This window comes from Xiphias gladius, chromosome 20 (genome assembly GCF_016859285.1).
Source record: "Xiphias gladius isolate SHS-SW01 ecotype Sanya breed wild chromosome 20, ASM1685928v1, whole genome shotgun sequence".
NCBI lineage: Eukaryota > Metazoa > Chordata > Actinopteri > Istiophoriformes > Xiphiidae > Xiphias > Xiphias gladius.
The window spans coordinates 6061843-6082642 of record NC_053419.1 but is presented as its reverse complement, the minus strand read 5'-3'; the positions used below and the strand labels follow the sequence as shown (position 1 = coordinate 6082642).

At 38.7% G+C, this 20800-nt stretch overlaps 1 protein-coding gene across 1 annotated transcript; it reads left to right on the top strand.

Moving 5' to 3' along the window:
* Window positions 1-1371: 1371 nt before the first annotated feature.
* mamdc4 (MAM domain containing 4) lies at window positions 1372-20784 on the top strand. Its single transcript, XM_040157684.1, has 29 exons — window positions 1372-1994; window positions 4307-4399; window positions 4708-4869; window positions 6518-6643; window positions 6809-7042; window positions 7232-7357; window positions 8911-9066; window positions 9255-9358; window positions 9647-9802; window positions 10281-10371; window positions 10486-10599; window positions 11084-11176; window positions 11282-11419; window positions 11551-11690; window positions 12209-12317; window positions 12430-12534; window positions 13298-13432; window positions 13761-13888; window positions 14205-14421; window positions 14522-14659; window positions 14739-14866; window positions 15254-15350; window positions 16334-16483; window positions 16652-16777; window positions 16918-17042; window positions 17304-17409; window positions 17847-18055; window positions 19092-19157; window positions 19793-20784. The coding sequence occupies exons 1-29, from the start codon at window positions 1940-1942 to the stop codon at window positions 19826-19828; spliced, it is 3663 nt and encodes a 1220-aa protein (XP_040013618.1). The 5' UTR covers window positions 1372-1939; the 3' UTR covers window positions 19829-20784.
* Window positions 20785-20800: the final 16 nt, after the last annotated feature.

The window sequence follows — 20800 nt, the reverse complement described above, 5'->3', positions numbered from 1 at the left end:
ACTAAATGGGATAAACCGATATCCCGGTCTATCTGGGCAAGATGAAGGCCAAGGGTTAAATTTAAGACACATAAAGGAAAGGGGGGTGGCACTGCCGCATCTCAGGGAATCCCACTACAATGTCCAAATGAGATACATTGTCTATTGGTGCTCCCTGGAGTATCAAGCTAGACGGTTCGACTGAGCTAAATCTGGGTCAGTCTCAACCTCAGGCCGGGCTTGGTGGAAAAGAATATGCAGACCAAAAGAGAGAGAAAAATCATTTTTAGAGGAATAACTGAAAATATGGAATGAGATTGTCAAAAAATACAAATTGGAAGTAGACTAAAGTTCTGATGTAGCCTTCTCAGACCCCCAGGTTTAGACCTGGAGAGATAGATTTGTAAAGTTGAGAGAGAAAAGGGAATAACAGATCTATGTACACTCAGAGGGCAAAACTTAAAACTTTTGAAAAACTTAAAGGAGAATTTAATTTAGAAAATGGGGATCTGTTCAGATATTTACAGCTAAGACATTTCTATTATACAGAAATTTAAAAAAGGAATTTCACCAGAAGGTAATGAAATGCTTGAAGGGTTGACAGGTGCATACAAACAAACTTCCTCAAAGATTGCTAACTATTCAGTAGTTTATAAAAATGAAACGGAAGAAATTCACCATATGTAAAATTGAAATGGGAACAAGAATTTAAAATTAAACTGTCTTAGGGTGTGAATCATCAATCCGTATCTAGAATGCAGCAAACTTCTACTGGCTCTAAAAGAGGGAGGGAATTCAAATGGGAGAATTTAATCCGTTATTTTACTACACCCCACATAAAAAATAAACTGGGTTCTTCAGATCCTTGAGGAGATTTTATGTTACAAGATTCCCATGGACCCCTGGATTGTGTACCTGGGATTGATACCTGGTGGCATAATTCAAAAGAAGAACATCTGTTTTTTTCACTTGCATGTAAAAAGGCCATCATAAGGAGCTGGTTGAAATATGACCCTCCAAGACCAGGACAGTGGCTGGACATTGTAGAGGAAATGGAGAAAGTGGATGCATTATCTAAGAACTAAAGCAGGGACCCATGAACAACGCTGGGAAAATGGGTTGAATACAAGAGAAAAGATGGGACGTGTCCTCAGCTGCTCTGAAAAGAATGGATCAAAGGTTGTAAAGAGATATACAAGATACAATTGTAAATCCAAACAGCTTAGAACTTATAGGAAGGTATATTGTTTCACTTTTTTTTTAAAGCTAGGCTACCAGTTTCTATTTGGATACAGTCTTAATGTTAAGCTAGGCTAAACACATTCTTCCTCTTTACTGATCCCTAGATATTACTTTGATCGTACTGACCTTGTCATCTGAATGGGATTTAAAAAAAACAGACAAGTGTAGCTCAATCAATTTAAATGAGTTAATTATAAATGGCGGCCAAAAAAGAAGCATTACTGGTTGCTGCCATGCCTCCATCTGGGCGAAAAGAACTAAAGTGGCAAAAATGGCTGCAAAGACATTATCACAATGTAAAAAAAAAAGAAAAAGGCTAGATTCAGCTTAATTTCTTTTATCTGAAGGTTAGCAACAGGGGTAACATGGTGGAATAATATTTTATCCTGTTAAGCTAAAAGTCAGTGATCTCACAGAATGATAGTGGAACTTGTAATGTGATTTTTATGTAGACTACAACGCAGTTTGCCCCCAAATAGCTCTGCATGTCTTTTCAACTGCGTCTACTTCAGTTATTGTGCAATGTACAGATGTGTATTGTAGAAAACTGTAATTGGGAGGAAATTATTTTATGATGGTTTGTTGCAGTTGCATGCTGGGTGAATTTAAAGTCCAGGTGTTATCTCTCAGAAACAGAGAAAAGGTCAGAGTCAACTAGTGAAAACTCTCCAGGTTGCGTTCAAACCTTCAGACTGATCTGGTGGAAGAGGTAAAAAAGATGTTACATTGGAGGAACTCAGCCCTCATCACTCTGCTGCTGATTCTGCACTGGGGTAAGAGCACATTCAGTCGGACGCCATTCGAACGGTGTGGGTATAACACTTATGTAGAAATAACGCTGCAGGCGGGGCTAAACAGAAATATAAATTTGGCTTCAGATTTCTAAAAAAGTCAAAAGATCTTATGGTCTTACCATCTTTTTCAGGAGATATCACCTATTTAAAAAAACTACTACTGAAACTACTGTTTCCAAAGTCAAGAATCTACTTCCATGTTCAAGCCCCAAACAGTAAAAAGGTGGACTGTCTTTCTCTGTTGGTGCCGATCAAATGCTCAGATGCGTGGCTGTAGCTGCTACTGAGATCATCTCCCTTCTCTCTTCTCTGGGGGTTTTTAGCAGCCTGGAGAGAGCTTACATTCTTTAAATTCTCTGTAATTAAAACTTGCATAAATTGGGTATTTTTTGGGCTGCTTACAGTAATTATAGACTCAATATATATCAATTTAACTACATGTAAGGCAACAATAAATAACTATATAGATAAAGGAATAAATGTTTCATGTTTCTATATTTCACCCTCTTAATGTGGAGAACAGTATGTCAACCTTTATGTTTATAAATAAAATTCACAGAAAACTGGGACAGTTAAAAAACATCAAATCTTTTTAATTAAATAATAAATATAGTATACTATATATATATATGTATATGTATATGTATATATATGTATATATATGTATATATATATATATATACATATATATATATATATATATATATATATATATATATATATATATATATATATATATATATATATATATATATATATATATATATATATATATGAATATATTATATATATAATATATACATTATATATATATATGCATGCATGCATGCACACCTACTTCAGTGACGTTTGAGGTCACTGAAGCACAAAGTCTTAATCAAAGACCTTTGGATGGACGGATGGTATATTGCTGGCGTTAACTTGATTTCTTCTCTCTGGCCTTTGAGCCTGTTGGCATTAGTTGGGCTGTAAATTCTGCCAGTAATGAGTCCTGATAAGAGAGCTTGGAGCTGAGTCATCTCTGAGATTTTACACAGCCTTCAAAGAGAAGCAAAGATGGAAAACATATAAGTAAAATTACTTGAAATGTGGGATTGGCTCCTGCCCCCCTGCGACCTCCCACAGGGTAAGTGGTATAGCTAATGGATGGATGGATGGATATCAGAACTGGTCTGATACTCTGAGCATTTCCATTTTTGGAGACTACAGCATACTTCTCATCCACTTTCTTTTAGAGGGAAATATATCCACTATTATATTTTATCTGATGGCTGAAGTTACTTGTTACTTTCCACATTTGGATTTGGAGTCTGATAGCTCATTCTTGACCTTGAATACAGCAGTTGACAAAAAGTCTCCACTAAAGGTCCACTTACTTGCTTGTTCTGGCATCTCGAACTCTATCACACATTCTTGATCAGCAGATAGAAAGTGCTCAGTAATCATGGAACTGAAGATGTTGAGACTTTTATGACTACTCTTTCATTTTGGCTTAAACATTTAGCTTGACAGTTCACTCTTGACCTTGGAAACCACAGTTAACATAGCAATCCCCATTCAGAATCCACTTCCTCGCTTGATCTGGAGCTTTCAAACTTATCGCTCAACCTTCATCAGTAGACAATGCTTTGATTTGATCTTTTTTTGTGTGATTTTGGTCTGGTTTTATGATTTTGTGGACCAATTGGAGACTAGCCTTCAAAAAGAGATCCCAATAAACAAAAACATGGATGAAGCACTCGTAAAAGTGTTCAGAAAAATGGAAAGTTTGAAAATCTACATTTCCATGACAACTGAGCAAACTTCACCTGCTGATGAAGAATGTGTGATACAATGAAAAACTTCAGAACGTGTGAGTAAGTGGACCTTGCGTAAAGGTTGTTTTGTCAAATAAGATAAGTTGATAATATGAGCATGACAACAACAGACTGGGTGTCACCATCTGCAATATTTAAATATAGTGTACAATTGCATGTATTTACATGTTTATTTGCACGCTGAAGGCATCATTTGTCAAAATAAGATGTTTAACATTTGATATTTACGCATCTTTGAAAGGTGAATCCAAATCACCGGACTGGATTTATTCTTTTTAAAGGACCACTTTTTTCCATCGTGGTGTTGCAACTTAAATCAAGGACCTAGTGTTGTTACCGCTGGCCAGAGCATAATTGGATACAACCTAAAATCTGGATAAAATCATTTCAGAAAACATGTCTTAATATTCTTCATTAGTTTGAGTTAACTTTAAGAACCAGCACTGTCTTCTGATGTTTTGTCTTACTACACAGCTGCTGACTCTCAGGCTTATCCATGCATGGTTCTTGAGAAGAAATGTGACTTTGTGTGTGACTGTACTGACTGCAGCGATGAGCAAGACTGTGGTGAGTAAAAAAAAAATGTTTTTTTAATATGGCGTCAGTAAAGACCTTCCCCTAAACTGAATTCTCAGTTGTTCATTGTTTCCTATTCTCATATTTGCTTACAGAGAGGGCATTGGATGTGATCTATTGATAGACTTTATTATTATTTAAATTGATGTCTATTAAAAATTGGACTGTCACGTAAATATAAAGTGAAAAATCCAATAATGTTTGAATCATTGGCAGAAAACATGGAACTGTAGTGTAGCGTATAGTATTTTGATAATACAGTACAACAGTTAACTATTATTTCTTCTAAACCTTTCAAGGCTATAGAGGAAGAGGGTTTGAGTGTGACTTTGAGGATGCAGGAAAGTGTGGATGGACTGACCAGTCCGTCGATGCAGCATACAGCTGGGAGAGACATCAGAGAGGAGACACGCTGCCCGACAGCGGGCCATCCTCTGATTACACCACCGGGACAGCTACAGGTGTAGTTTAATACTTACTTACCTTTTTTTTTTTTGTTCTCATATATGCCACAGGTTTCTGTAAAAGTATCAAGCACTTTTATACAGTATCACATTTGTACCACAAGAGTGCATCAGTACAATAAGAAAAAAGTCTCAGTCTGTATTGTGAGGAGCAAATTGAACTACTGTAGCCAAGAGCCACTGCCAGTGTGATTAATGCTTTTGTTTTCATCTGTGTAATTAATTGCATATTTGTTTTACAATTCAGTCTAAAAACACAAGTAAAATGAGGACATGACGTAAATTTTGAAGTTCATCTCTTCAAAGATGATTTCCTATTTATTTTGTGATGATGGAAGGAGATGAAGTTTTTGATTCATGTTAATATCTTTTATACTTGAAAAAAAAGCAGCAGCAGGTTTTTGCAGAGGCTCCTGATGAAATCACCATATAAACACGAAATGTACTAATGAAAAGTCTAATTAACAGGTCTTGGGGTGATTTTCACAGCGAGCTTCAACAAACAGCCAGTAATTTCTCCGCAGCTGTGAGTTCAGCCATAACCACAGTGATCTCTCCCCAGCAGTTAAATTCACATTAGAGTCATTATTTAACAGGAGGACGAGTGCTGAACACAGGTTCGGCTTGTCTTCCCATGATATTAGATCATAACACATGTCAAAAGGAGAGCCTAGGGATGGTGTATTACTATTATATGGAGAGAGTATTCAAAATTTGTCCTTTCTTAATTAAAAATGGAATGATGGATTATGGAAAGGAATAAATCTGTTGTTCCAGTTGAAGATTTTAAATATTAAAAATATTCTAAATGTAACTGTTTTCTACAATGTGGAACTAATTGTGTATGTAGAAGGGGTTGCCATGGTGACAAGCCCAGAGACTGTTATCAGCCAACTCTGCAGGTTTCCTCAGCTCTATTGAGCTTTATACTTTGTTTATAACTCATTGTTTGCTGTCTGTCTCACAACTTTACTGTTTTGATTCACTTTTACTGCTCTCATAGTGTTGTGTCCAGCAGCAGCAGCAGCAGCAGCAGCAGAAGCAGGCTGTTTAGCAAAGCTCTAAAATCCCACTTTACATTAGTCAGACACAGTTAGTGAGAAGCTGGTGCACAACGTAGAGCATTTAGCAGCTAAAGAGCCGGATATTTCTCTCAGCCGTTGGTAGAGGCCAAAGACAGAGCTAAAAGAGAGTGAATATTGGACTTGCATTCATCAGGTGGACAGAAGCAGATGAATACCAGTGTTGCTCCATGTATGCTGGATTTGCAAATAAGCAACTATTTGTAAACAATTTTGCCATATCAACTTATTAAACATATTATGTCAGTGTTGGGTTTAAAGCTTGTTCCCACTGAAAACAATTGGCCAAAAGAGGCTTAGAAGCTCTGTAAAGCTGCAGAATTGGTTATAAGTCTGTGGGTTACAAGCAACCACTTTCACAATAGGGGTAGTCATTTTAAAATAATAATACTGCTTAGAACAGCTTTAAAAATGTGAATGCCAAAATACCTGAAACAAATTATATACAGTGGTGGTAAGAATTGATAAGACTCAACTGAATAAGACTGAATAAAACAGTACCCTGCACTAAACTGTAATATGATTAACATGAGATATAACAATAAATACTTCCCATCACACAGGTTGGTTCATGGGAGTGAGTGCAGTGAAGGCAGAGTCTTTCCGTACTGCAGTTTTAATCTCTCCAGAGATGAGACAGTCTTCACCAACCTGTCGCCTGCGTCTCAGATATTTCCTGTGGGACTCAGGTAACGAACCTTAATGACAGCAGGTCTTAGATTTAATTTTGTTTTAAGCTCCTTGGCAAGCTTAAAACACAATGTTAAAGATAGGATTTCATATTATAATTTTTTTATTTGTATCCTATAACACTTTTGTCTTGGTACTTGTGTTTTTTGTCTCTTTACCTGTAGGTAACACAGGTCTAGGCTCCGCTCCCTTGTGGGCATCCATTCTTCACCAGGATTCTCGAGAGGCCATAGTGTGGCGTCCTGAGGCCACTAGTGTCCGTGGTTGGAGGGAGGCTACAATGTTCCTGGGCCGTATACCCACAACCTTCCGAATCCGTCTTAACTCACGGCGCTCCAAGGGGCAAAAAGGAGATGTGGCCATAGACCAGCTGGAGTTTATAAACTGTGCTCTGCCCTGTGAGTCCTTCCAAATATTCCCTTCATGAGCCATCCCTGCCCCCTATGGAGTCTTGAGTGTCCCACAGACAATTAATTATAATAAATTAATTGATCAATTTGATTGATTAATCAGAATTCCAGAGCCATGGTTATCATAATCATGATGATTATTTTGATGTTGTTTTTGTACTCTCTTTACATCATCAGTACCAATTCCTGGTAAAGATTGTCCAGTAGGGATGCTTGAGTGCAGGCGCGAGGGCTGCGTGGAGCAGCGGCAGGTCTGTGACGGCAGCGACGACTGTGGCGACGGGACTGATGAGCAAAACTGTGGTGAGAAATCAGATATCATCTGAATTACAGATCCTCCCTCTGACACCACAGTACAGTAAATATATGAAAAAATTGAATAAAATATACAAAGTACAAAACAAAGTGACAAAGGATTCTGTGATGACAGTATTTTTCTCAGATACACTTTGTGGTATCCACAGACCTTTCTACAAATTTCACTGGAACTACTCTCTAATTAAGACACAGTCCCAACGATCATCCAGAGAAACCAGGATATTGTTTATGGAAAGACACATTGTTGTTTAGATTTTCAAAATATAAAATTCTCAAAATTTTAGCACCACAAATAAAATGTTCATATTTTCACTGACCTCCATTGTATTCAGTCATAGACAGAAGTTTCAGAGTTGGATATCTTCAAAAAAGTATTCTCCACAAGTCCTCACATCTAAATTATAAAATACATCGTAGGTTAATGCCTTTCAAATTGACCCATATAACCATTACAAGAAGCTTTCAGTGTTCATCTTGCAAGCAGTAGTTTGACCAAAAAAAAAGTTAGCTCAAGGTTCATTGGAGCCTTTCAACTGCATCTCATAGTCTTGTTCTGCAGTGGCTAAACTTCTATTCTTGTGCCATGTGATGAAAACTGCGCAACCTCTATCCACTGAAGAAGACTGTGAGATGCAGATAAAAGCCCTAAAAAAGTTAATAGGTGGACATAGAGTTAAGTTTTTTTTTTGCAAAGCTATTTATACTTTATCATTTTCTGATTTCCCAGCTTTGTGGTTAAGGTCAGGTTAAGTTTAGGAAACTAGAACTGGTTGCTTAAGTCTAGGAAAAGATCATGGTCATGGCTAAAGGATTAGTTTGACTTTTGAAAAAGAGATAACTGGACACTAAATATGAAGCTGGAGCCATGAGAAAGTTAGCTTAGTAGGCATGAAGACTGGATGCAAGGGGAAAACAGCTAGCCTGGACCTGTCTAAAGGTAACAAAATACACCCACCAGCACCTGTAACGCACATTCACTAAAGTTTAATCAGAACAAAACTAGCAGTGTATAAAGAACAAATTGTTTATTTTATTTCTTGACTGGGGGCAGGGACTTCATCTGGAAGTCTCCATGGTTGGAAGTGATTGTGCCCGGCCAAGAAATAGCCCAAGCTCATAACCCCCTGTAAAACCCCAACAAGGCGTCTTTATGATTTGGTTTTCATATGGATTAAACAGAAGAGATGTAACGTGTTCATTAGTGAGTTTTAGCAGTGCTGGTTGGTGGATTTCTTTTAGGTTTGGACAGAGCACATTAACTGTTTCCCCTTGTTTCCAGTTGTTGTGCTATGCAATGCTAACTGTCAGGAAAATGTAAATACATATTGTTTATGTTAAATGACCAGTGCTGTTGATTGTCTGGTGGAGACGGTCCCAAAAATCCACCTGTATTTCTACAACAGCTTGTCTTGGTGTACAATGTATTCTGGTATATTCTTATACAATGTTTTGGAAAGTTCCCAACTGAATCTATCAGATTTCACTGGTGCCAGAGATCACCAGATAATGTGAATTGTGTGTGTTTGTTGTGTCTCCAGAAGAGTACCAGCTCTGTGACTTTGAGAAAGGCCTGTGTGATTGGGACCTGAGGTCACTGTCCGACCTGAAATGGGTGCTGACGAGTCAGGAGAAAATCTCCATCACTGATCCTCTGAAAGGACCGGGCAGGGATCACTCCAACAACAGTGCATCAGGTATCGTATTCCGATGAACCAGAGTAGTTTTTTCATTGTTGAAACTGTGCTGTTGTTGTGTCATTTTTTATGACTTCAGAGTTACTTGATTGACTGTGAAATATTTTCATTAGCTTTGTTTTTAGAAATAACTACATAAGTAAGAAATAATAATATCAAAATTAAGCATATTATTATTATTATTGCAGGTCACTTCGTCTATGTCAGTGTCCCTGATGGTGGTTACTCAAATGATTGGGCCGCTTTCCAGAGTCGTCTCCTTGAACCCACTAATAGTACACATCCTTGCAAGGTGAGTCCAAAGCTGGTTTCTTCCTCCAATCAGAGAGATGTTTATTTTACTCTCTCTATTTAATGTCACTGTAATTTACTGACAGTCTGACAAATACTCTTCAAAATTAGAAATTAAAATATAAAAGCAAACAAACAGTCTTTACAGTGCAGAAAATTGCTGAACAAAGGCTCCACTGAATATCGTTTTTGTTCAGTGATGTTTAAATAGTTTGACTTTAGAGGAGACTTCTATTTTTATCCTAATTTGAACCTGATTTGACAAGTTTCCTCTGTCCGCCTGCAATAGATGGTGATGTACACTCACCAGTTTGGGCCGAGGTCCGGCGGTCTGACGGTGCTGGTTGCTGATAATTACATCTACCCGGTGTGGGAGAGGGGCGGAGCCCTGGGCGATGTTTGGGTGAAGGCAGAGGTGGAGATTGTCACTGAGCTCCCTTTCCACGTGAGTACTTCTCCTTAGTTTGTAGCCATAATAATGACGCTGATGGTAGCCTATAGTAAAACATCTTTAAAACTGAGATTTTGATAGTGAAGATTCATAAATAAAGATGAATAACAGGAAAATTATTAGACATGGTAATAAAAAGTAATTTAGTTATAGTTTCTATCACAAATGTAAATGTGTGGATTTAACGTAAACCGACAGACTAGTTATGTCATTTCTCACAAACTTCTGGCTCCACGGCCAGAAGTTTGTGAGTTTGTGAGATGACAAAATCATCATTGTTATGCAAATTAGGGAATTTGTGTTTTAAATATATTCAATTATGAATTTCAAGTAGTAATTTTTTTTTCACAAAATGGATATATAGCACTTTAGAAAGTAATGATTCTCTTTTGTGTTGAGATGAAATTGAAATTCACCTCTTACCCACTCGTCTTATTTTTCCCTTCCTCTGTTGAATTTTCTTTCCCTATAGATTGTAATAGTGGCATCAATCAGAAACTTTACATATGGAGGTATCGCTATAGACAGCATTGTGTTGTCCCCTGAATGCCGCCCATCATTTGGTAAACCTCTAACTATCTCAACTTACAGAAAAAAAAATGTGATTCCACGTCTGTAAAGAATCATCCTATGCAGTATGATTAATATGTGCTACCTCACTTTCTCTTCTTGAACAGCAAATCAGTCCAAGGCAAATTTCCCCAAACCTCCTAAACACCCATGTACTGAACCGGAAAAGATGTGCGATTTTCAGCCTGACTGTGTAGGGGCAGAGGATGAAGCCAAATGTGGTGAGCTTATTTGTCCTTGTTTACTCAGTTTTACTTTGATCAACAGGTCTGCAACGCTTCAATGGCTGAAAAGTATTTATGATTTAATCAGGGCCAGGCGAAGCACAAGTAAAGCAACCTAGGGCCCCAGGGGCCACCAGGGAGTGACCCAAAAGAACAAATTACAAAATGCAGGTGAAAACTACAAATTTCCAAAATTTTGAGTATTTGAGAACAAAGAAAAGCTGACTTGTTTTACAAGGATGACAGGTATGAAAGCGGGTGTTAAAAATGGATTAAAAAATTAATCTCAGAAGGACCAGGACTGTCCTCTCCAGTAAAAACAGTGGTCGCTTGGTGAAACGCTTCAAAATGCGTTGTTTACATTTCCCTGAAAAGCCGTGTCTCGTGCCTTAATGCCTGTTGGGTTGGATGCTGGTTTCTTTAAAACGTGACCACAGTCTTTTGCTAATCTGTGTGGATTCTCCGTGAATCGTGTCTGCAGGGGATTTCTCTTACACTAAGGGCAGCTCAGGCTGGACTGATACCAGCATTGGGAGTCAAGGTTGGATGCTATATAAAAATTCCACATCCAAAGGTACGTCTACTCTGTCATTACTCTCCTCTATTACTCATTTGATAATATTTAGTTATTTAAAAAACAACAAAATATTTTAATATTTGTCCCTTTGACATTTCTTAGAGGACTACCTGTATGTCACCAAAGCCCCAGGCCAGCAGCTGACTGAAGCCCAGACACAGTCCCCCCTCCTGGGCCCCTCTGGGCCAGCCTGCACCCTCACCTTTGATTTTACACTAACTGGGAATCCAGATCACATTGGTACCACTGTTATACTATACTGTTATAGTTATTATTTAACATGCCTTCTTATTACTTCTTAGCTTTTCCCTTGACACACAAGTCAGATCTTTGGATATGACTCAGTTTATAGTCACGTCTCTGTGCTGCAGGTGAGCTGTCCGTCAGGGTTATTGACAGCTTGCTGGGCATGCAGCCAAGACTGTGGGAGTACAGTGGGAAGACGGGACAAGGAGAGGGGGCCTGGCAACATGCCGATATACCTATTGGAGTTAGGAAACAACGCTTCCAGGTCAGCTTTTTTTTCAGGGCAGGACTTCACCCCAATTAATGACACTCATATAATCAAGTCATCAACTGTTTTACTTTTAAAATGTTTTCATTGATGTTGAGATTCAACTCAGCAACGTGAAACCCTCCTCACCTCAATACAAATTTTTTTCCTTTCAACCGTACAGAGATGGCAACTGGTAACTAATCATCATATTTTTACATTTGAAATTTTTGCTTTGCTGATGACATCCGAGTCAAAAATATGAGCCAAAGAAATAAATGGCATGTCTCCTTTCTCGTTTTTTTTCTTTTTATTTTACCATAGTTGGAAATTATAAAGGTAACATTAAATATGAAATTAGGAAATAATAGAAAACAGCAGAACCTGTTAAGCACAGGAAAGCAGCTGCAGAGCAAGTAAAGATGTCCTTTCAGTTGTATCTTGAGTAAAAATGTTATCTACAGTTAAAGCTGAATTTGTTGAAGTTTGTGAATGTCTTTTCACATATTAGAGCTGTTCTGTTTGATCTTGTCCAGCTGGCGTTTGAAGCTCGTGCTGTCAAACTGTGTCCATGCATCAAGATAAGAGTGAGAAACGTTCGCTTTGTCAACTGTCATGCTGACTATCTTCCATCATCTTTGACAGGTAATTCTCATGACGGTTTACAGTAGAGACACAATATTGCATAATCCACACTTCAATATGTTTCCTAGAGATCTCAATGCTTTTGAAAACCCTTTTTTTTTTTTTTGGCCAGAATTGTCATGTAACTTTGAAAGTGGACTATGTGGATGGTATCAGGACAACAGTGACAACTTTGACTGGATGGTGCTTAGTGGGATGGACCACACCATCAGGATCGGTGAGCTGAATTAAAAATAAAAAATAAAATAAAACTGTGTATGCAGTTGTACATCTGTGTATTTTTTAGTAGACAAGATAAGAAGAAATACTCATATTCTTTACCTAAAAGTACCAATACAACAATCTAAAAATACTCCATTATAAGCAAAAGCCCCATTTTTAAAATCCTACTTAAGTAAAAGTATAGAAGTATTATGAGCAAAATGTACTTAAAGTATCAAAAGTAAAAGTACTGGTTCTTCAGAAAAACGGCCTCTGTGAGTAATATATTATTGTGACCTCTTTAGATTGTTATGCATCATTATGTAAGTAGCATTTTACTGTTGTAGTTGGTCAATGTTGGGTAGTTGTTGTTGGTTAGTCAAGTGTAATGTTCCCAATCCAAAGTGTCACAAAATAGATCTGATGGCTCATAAGAGGATCAATGGGCTAGAACGGAAGAACAAGCACAAATTTCAAAACAAAAATCAATTTTTTTGTTCTTGAAATATTGTTAATTTAGCCTCAAACAGTTATTGAAATGGACCCATCCGAGAAGTTTAAAGGGGAATTCTTTCTTTGGTGGAACTGCTAACAACTCATAGCAATCTGAAACATGACAAGGGGCCTCAACTTATGGTTTGATCTTTAACAGTGTGTTGTATTTTAATAGTTTTTTTTTAATGTAACATTAATTTGAAAAGTAACAAGTAACTATAGCTGTCAGATAAATGCAGTGGGGTAAAAAGTACAATATTTTCCGTCTTTCTGTTGATGTCCAGGCAAAAGCCTTGCTGTGGACATGTGGAGTCCCTCTCTGCGCGGTTTGTACGGACGCTTACTTTCATTTCCACAGTTACCAAGTTCTACAGATCACTGCCTGTCCTTCTTCTACAAACTCTATGGGCCAGACACAGGTGAGGATGTGACTGAATAGAAAGCAGTTTAGGGTGTATTGGTGATAATGAAGCCTCTATTTCTTCTTTAACCATGTAAATATGTTTTAAAGGAAAAGAAATATCTGAAGTTGATAATTGAATACAAAAAGAACAGGATCTAGTCTTAAAAGTTCCACATTGGTGCTTTTGAAGACAAACTGATTGAGAACAGCAAAAACTGTATGTTGGTTTGTAGTGAAATATTACCTGCTTATCTGATCCAAGCGGAAAATAATCTGAAAATGTCATTTTTATTTTTATTTCTTTATTTCTTTATTTTTGTCTTCCACTCTATGATCCCGTCCAGGTGAACTGAACGTAAAGCTGTTAGATAAAAACGGTTATGAGACCATCCTCTGGACCCGCAGTGGAGCTCATGGCAACGTGTGGCAAGAAGCACACTGCCCAGTGCCACACCAGCTCACAAAATTTCAGGTGTGGAATAACTTCAGTCAGTCTGAAATTATGAATCAATGTCTCAAAATTCACCAAACGTCACAAAATGTAATGCATCTTTCTTCTGAAAAATCAGTGACGAGAAGGGGGACAGGTACAGTGAAAGAATCAGGTGGTTTGGGGTTTTGGAGAAACTGTGCACCCTTGTGGTAAAATAAAACAGGACTTAGTACTTTGGAGAGTCCTTGTTTCCTAGTATTATAGAAAAAAGATTGCTATTGATATATGAATATTTTGACATTATCTTCCTTCCATTCTAACTCACATGCTTTTGCAACCTTTAATCTACCATCAGCTGATGTTTGAAGTGGTTCGCTCCGGCTTTGACGGGCAGGTGGCCATTGATGATGTTTCGTTTGTGGCCGGTCCCTGCACCGTGCCAAGGGTGTGCTCCTTTGAAGGCCAGCGGTGTGGGTACCGCACCACTGGCAAAGCTCACTGGCTCCACCGCAGCGGATTCACCACCACGATAACTGGACCCAAAACCGACCACACTCTGGAGACCGAACAGGGTGAGAGAGAATCTCATTAAATAACATTCAAATTTGAATATGCGAGATGAAAGCTGAGAGACAGTGAAATGTGACCATTCTCTGCCTGGTTGGTGCTCAGGTTTCTATATGATGGCCAACACCGGAGCCAACATTCTTCCCTCCGGCAATAGCGCAGTCCTCACCTCCCCTGTTCGTCAAGGAGTCGCCAGGACTGAGTGTTTGCAATTCTGGTATCACATGGGAGGAGGGAATCCTGGTGAGACACCTTCACGCACAAAACACACACAAAGAATTAAAACAAAACAAAGCACAATTTAACTGTGTGTACTCTGCAGGTTCTCTGACGGTGTATATGAAGCCGGTGAAGGGAGAGAGGGTGAAGATCTTCTCTGACAGCCTGAATCAAGGACATGTCTGGCGCCACGGCAACGGCAACATCTCGAGTACCCTTGTGGACTGGCAGGTACTGTGGGGAGGCTGGAAGGGGCTGCTGGAACAACTATAGACAATTTTTGAAGTGGTCAGTAATGATGCGATTCATTATTTTATGCATTGAATAAAAGTTAGTAAGCAATTACTCCAGTTTGCAAATAATAAAATACAAAGTAATGAAACATGATAAATAAAGAAAAAAGGGGAAATAATTATAAATAAATTATGTTTCTCTTGCAGGCAACCCAGATGTCATTAAAATCCCCATACAGGCTTTAAGGAAAAGCAAAACTTTCCATCTCTCCAGCAGAATTTGACCCAGCAAATTTAGAGAACTGTTCCCAGCGGAACTTTAATATGTAGGATCTTGTGCGTGTAGTTTAAACCAAGCTGTTAATGTGCTGATTTTGTTCTGCAGTTGGAGTTTGAGGCGGTTGGAGCTGGAGGAAAAGACACCCACATTGCAGTTGATGACATCTTCCTTTCAGCTGACCCATGTGAAAACAAACTAAAAGGTAAAATTGGGGAGGAACACAACCGGGTTTTAGGCTAGTGTGCTGCTTCGCCTGGAAAATATGGTGGGATTTCAGACTAGCACCTGTGAGTGCTCATTTTTGCTTTTACTCTTCCCGGGTTAGATTGCAGCAACAAATGCATGATTACAGCCTCAAACTTAAAGAAGTTTGGTTTCTCCTGGTCACCCTGTAGTTTATGAACTCCTTAAAGGAGCACGGCACCGATTTTCCCACATCATATTCAGTTTCCTTATCACATGGAGCATTATTCAGCCTGTTCCATAATTCATCAGGGATATCTCAGTTTGGGCTTGAAGACTACAAATTTATAACAGAAAGCCTGTGATTCAAACAATGCGTGGGGTTGGAATGATGTGGGTATTTACCAGGTAGGGATGGTCCCATAATGTAACTGCTGAGTTACATTATGGGAAGCACTGTCCATGCATTTTCGGGTCTACTCTTACATACATACATTTTGACCATTATTTTTCAATCTCTCTCTTGTGAGTCTGGTGACTTTATGGAAGTGCAACACTTAATCACTGAAGTTCCATTTTTTTCAAAGATTTTGCTCACCCATTTTTATCTTCCCGCAGCCTTTACCTTGTGACTTTACCTTTTATAGAAATAAAACAAAATATTTCCGTACCTTAGCTCTTACATGATCATTCTTCATTTGTTGTTTGTTATTTAAATTTAAATGAAATGCTACACAATAGTCAGCATAATCCAAGAGCATACTAATTATCATTAATGTTAGAATTTGCATATTCACTTCATTATTCAAATGTTGGATACCAAGCCCAAATTGAATTAAAAGACTACGCAAAGCAATATATGGAGACATTATTCACAGACTTTTAACAACAAAAGCTGCATGAATAAAGTTAGCTTTTTGTAAAGCTTCTTCATTTAAACAACAGTACACAGTGGTATCTTCTCTGTGATAGTGTCTATTTTTGTTCTTATAAATATCTCAGGTTCTAGTTGCAATCTGGAGAGAGGGATGTGCAGCTGGAGCAACACTCAGAACATTAAAGTGGACAAACTGGACTGGGAGCTGACGAGTCAGGAAGCAGAGAGGCACTACCCCACCCCACCCAAAGACCACACTCTGGGCACGGGTAAAGGTAAACCAGACAGACAAACAGGGGCTTAGACACTTTGACAATGGATATTGTGGCCCAATGAGTAGAAAGCAATCCTTGGTGTGTGCTTTTCTTTTTGTTTATCCAATAATATGTAGCAAAAATGTTCCGAAGTGTAAAATAGAACACCTTCCCTTTCCTTTCCGCCAGGTCACTTCCTGTTCTTGCCGAGCAGCAATCGGACACCAGCCAATCAAAACGCTCAGCTGCTGAGCCCTCACCTGCCCCCGACCAAGGGCACCTGCCTGAAATTCTGGGCCTACAAACCCTACTCATGTAAGGATCGATGTTCTAAATCAACTTTTGTGATTAGTTCCTCTCTGGTCGGATACAGCAGACACGGTTATCATTTCTACATGAGTGTGATGTGATGCATTTCCCTTTTCATGTTTATTGTTTAAATGTACTGTCTGTAGCGGACAGCCAGCTGATGGTGTGGAGGCTGTCTGAAGGTCGTCTCCATCAGCTGGTGGTGGTGACTGAACTGGGAGGACCATGGAAACGCTTTGACGTCAACATCATTTCTACCAAGGAATACCAGGTCAGACTCTCACCTGCGAGAAAGCACTAAATATACTGTGTCTAATCTACAGTATAACATAATGTGGTCATTTTAACACTTGGTACATTAACTTCTGCAGAGGTTTTTTTTGGAGAGTAATGGTGGAAATGAGCGGATAGATTTTAGTTACATCTTTTCATCAGAGAATTGTGTTTAAAATACATTACAACTTCTACATTCAAGTTTCTTTAACAAGACTGACTGTTGTCCCTGCTGCCGTCCTGTTTTTGTTGTTAACAGATTTTGTTTGACGGAGTGAAAGGCACATCGGGCTTTGTAGCTCTGGATGATATTGAGTACACCATTGGGATCACCTGTGCAAACGAAATCACAGATCCAGTGACAAGTAAGAGCTAAAGTCCCAAATTCTGCCCTAGATTTCAAGGATCATGCCAGTAATTTTGCATGATTTCAGCACAGGGCATGCTTAAGGCTCAGTGTTTTTACTCATTTTCTCTAAAAGCAAATTTTAAAAAGAGACAACTTGATCTAATCTGATTTTCATCTAGATTTTATGTCCCCACACACGCAAACAGCTGTGTTCCCTGCTGTAAGAGGACACTGATCTCCACAAGTTACAGTAAATTAGAATCTCTTGTTACTGTGATAGTTTTGAAAATGCTACCGATAATTTAAAGTGTTTTTGCACCGCAACACGTGTTAACTGGCTTAACATGCAAAACCAGCATTTCAGCGCTTTGTCTGAATTTCTAAATGTAATTTAATGTGTTCTTTACTCTCTAGTAGGACCAGGAAACTAAATGTTTTCCACCTCCCCTGTAGCCCCACCAAAACGAGACAACGCAGGAGGGATGGGAGCGTCTGTCATTGTGGTCCTGCTGCTGATCGGCACTTTGATCGCCCTGCTGTTTTACTACCTGCAAACCCGCGAAAGAGTCGAGGCTATGACTGGTCCATCATCATCATCATCACCACCGCCTTCCTCAGCTGGTGTCGGTTTCAGTAATGAAATATATGAACCAGACGTCACAGTGAGTTCATCTAACATTCAACCCTTTGACAACACTGAACCATAAATATCAAAGGATAACTCTGGTTTATTAAAACTTGGGTATTAACATAGAGTTCATTACTGAAATCCACTGGGCTTTGTGGTAGCAATGTTGCTCATCTCAGCAATTACTTTGGTGAAAACAGTTTTATTATAACTAACAGAACTGATGGCCAAAACTACAGAAATGTGTCCCAAGCTGTAATAAACCAGTTGAAAGATAAGTCAAGTTATTTATTTTGCCCAAAATAACATTTGCCTAAAAGAGCTTACAATCTGTGGATCATTGGACACCCTCTATCTTCAAACCCTCAGTTCAGATTAAAAACTCCCCATAAAAAACTCTTCGGTGCCCATTAATAGCAGCATCTCTAGAGGAGACACTGTCTCTGCTAGGGCGGCACAGCTAGCAAGAACCATTGTGATACAGTTGGCGAGGTTATGGTAACTGCAGATGATTGGAAGTTAAGCTAGCATGCTAGGCTAGGCTAGTTTAGGAGCTAAAGGAACAAGGCATCAACAAAGGCTGCCCCACTATGACCATTTAAAAAATGTAAAGTTGCAAATCTAACATGAAACAGACAAAGCACAGAGAGCACAGCACAGATAAGAAGAAGAGTGAGGATTAAATCAGAATGTTGAGAAGAAAGTCATTAAATCTGTAACTTTTTCCCACCGTCATTAAATGAAACTGAGCTACAACAAAGATGGCTGAGTGTAGCACCTTTAACACTGGTCATGACATTGTTGTAGCTGAACAAAAATCTCCTTAACCGGCCAAATAACATCGTCAACACTTTGTTAGTTTCTCCAGTGATAAAATGACACCCTAAATGACTAACCAACCACAGTAAACATACCAGTCACATGCATATCTACCAAGAACCCACACTGTGGATGACATAAAATGCCAATATTTTTGACACAAAGAAGTAGCATATGTTAGATTTAATGTAGCTAGCAGCACAGATGTGTCAGTATTATGTCTGATCACTGTATACTCGTGTTCATTTTAGCAAGACCATGTTAGGGTTCCACCAGCCCAAAACCATCCAATGGCAGCTGGGTTCAATGATGTCTCTGTGAGTATACTATATACTTTTTATGACTAATGTTCTATTTCATTTTTTATTTCATTTGGTGGGGAGACAATATACTCATCCTTATTCAGATATACTCAGGACATTAAGCTCTTGTCAAGTAGACATGAAGCAGAATGGTGTCCACTGGAGTCTTTCTGTCTCCACTTGGCGAATGCAAATTATTATCAATAATTATACTTTTACCCAGTGAGATAAAAACCAACTGAAGCTGAAGACTGAAGTGCTGATTCTCAGTGGGATAGGCAAAAGCAGCCATTTCACATTACAGGGAGAGATTTGATTTAAAGAAAACAAATATTTTTCGTTAAAGCTTTAATATTGCTTACGTTTTTTAGGATTAATATGATACCTAAATCATTCAAAAGGCTCATAATAAATTATTCATAGTACTTTTTTTTGTTTTGTTTCTGGTTTAAATCTCTCAGATACACCACTTTTAAAACGGGTTACTGGTTTTAATGTTGTGGCTGATCAGTGTATGTTTGTGCAGGGCCTTTAAGAAGAATGGTAAATATTACTGTTAGGTTAAAGTTATTATCCTTCCTATACCAGTTTATGGCCACATTAAAGTTGTGCTCACTAACTGATTGATTCTTTTTCTGCTGTTTCTGCAGGTCTCTGCTGATTTCAGAGAGATGGAGGTGGCGTAAGGAAGGGGGAGTGGTGGTCCTGCCACCTATGGGTGGTTTTGTGAAATTGAGGCGATATCACAGCAGGAGAACTGCTTGTGTCGCCCTTACATGAAAGAAGTGCACACACAAACACACACACACACACACACACACACACACACACGCACTCACATACACAATACACAAGAAAAGCCCACATACTGAAACACCGATGAAGGCCTAATCAGTGCCACTGCCTCAGATCCAGAGGAGCCCTCGAGGGTTGCAGCCCTCTGCCTGTGGACCGACAGATGGAAGTCAGAAGGAGAACGTCAAACGTGTCATGGAAATTAATTGAACATCCTTTGAAATCGAGACTGGGCATAACCCATGATTGAGTGAAGGCAGATTTAGGATCCATTTTAGATATGCAGGGAGGTTCCAATGGTATCAGGTCAAGTGTAACATGACTGAATCATGTTTGTTTGGTTTAATAAGAACGCAGCAGGTTGGGCTCCTTTCTTTGTGGCTTAAATGAGCAGCGCTCCTACATGCCAGTCAATTTACTAACAGGGAGGAGGTTTGTCAATTTCGATAAAATGACTCACTCAGTAACTCACCACCAAGATATCTCAGCTTGACAACATAAAACCTGAACTCTGGGCACGGACTTTGAATGATATGTGCGTTTACCAGGCAGGGATAATCTAATGAAAGATACAATCGAGTTGCATTACGGGAGTAAACCTTGTTTCACAGCTTTATAGAAGGGGAAAACTAAGTCACTGGTGTGTCCCTTTAAAGAGAAAGGCGAATGAAAGGAATAACTATAAACAGACAGGCTAAACCATGTGGAAAGTATTAAAAAGATTATAAAGGAAAGTGAATACATGTAATGCTGCTGTTTGGAAAAAGACTGTGGGACGGATGCGTTCTTTTGGATGTGTTAGAGGGTTAACTTTGCTTTGAAAAAAGATATAAGTGAGCAAATTAAAGTTGAGCAAATTGAGC

Excerpts from the sequence above, each read along its gene's own strand:
- mamdc4 (XM_040157684.1), top strand. The coding sequence starts at position 1,940 with ATGTTACATTGGAGGAACTCAGCCCTCATCACTCTGCTGCTGATTCTG. Across the intron at positions 7,043-7,231 it reads TATAAACTGTGCTCTGCCCT|TACCAATTCCTGGTAAAGAT; the intron begins GTGAGTCCTTCC and ends TTACATCATCAG. Across the intron at positions 14,422-14,521 it reads CACTCTGGAGACCGAACAGG|GTTTCTATATGATGGCCAAC; the intron begins GTGAGAGAGAAT and ends GTTGGTGCTCAG.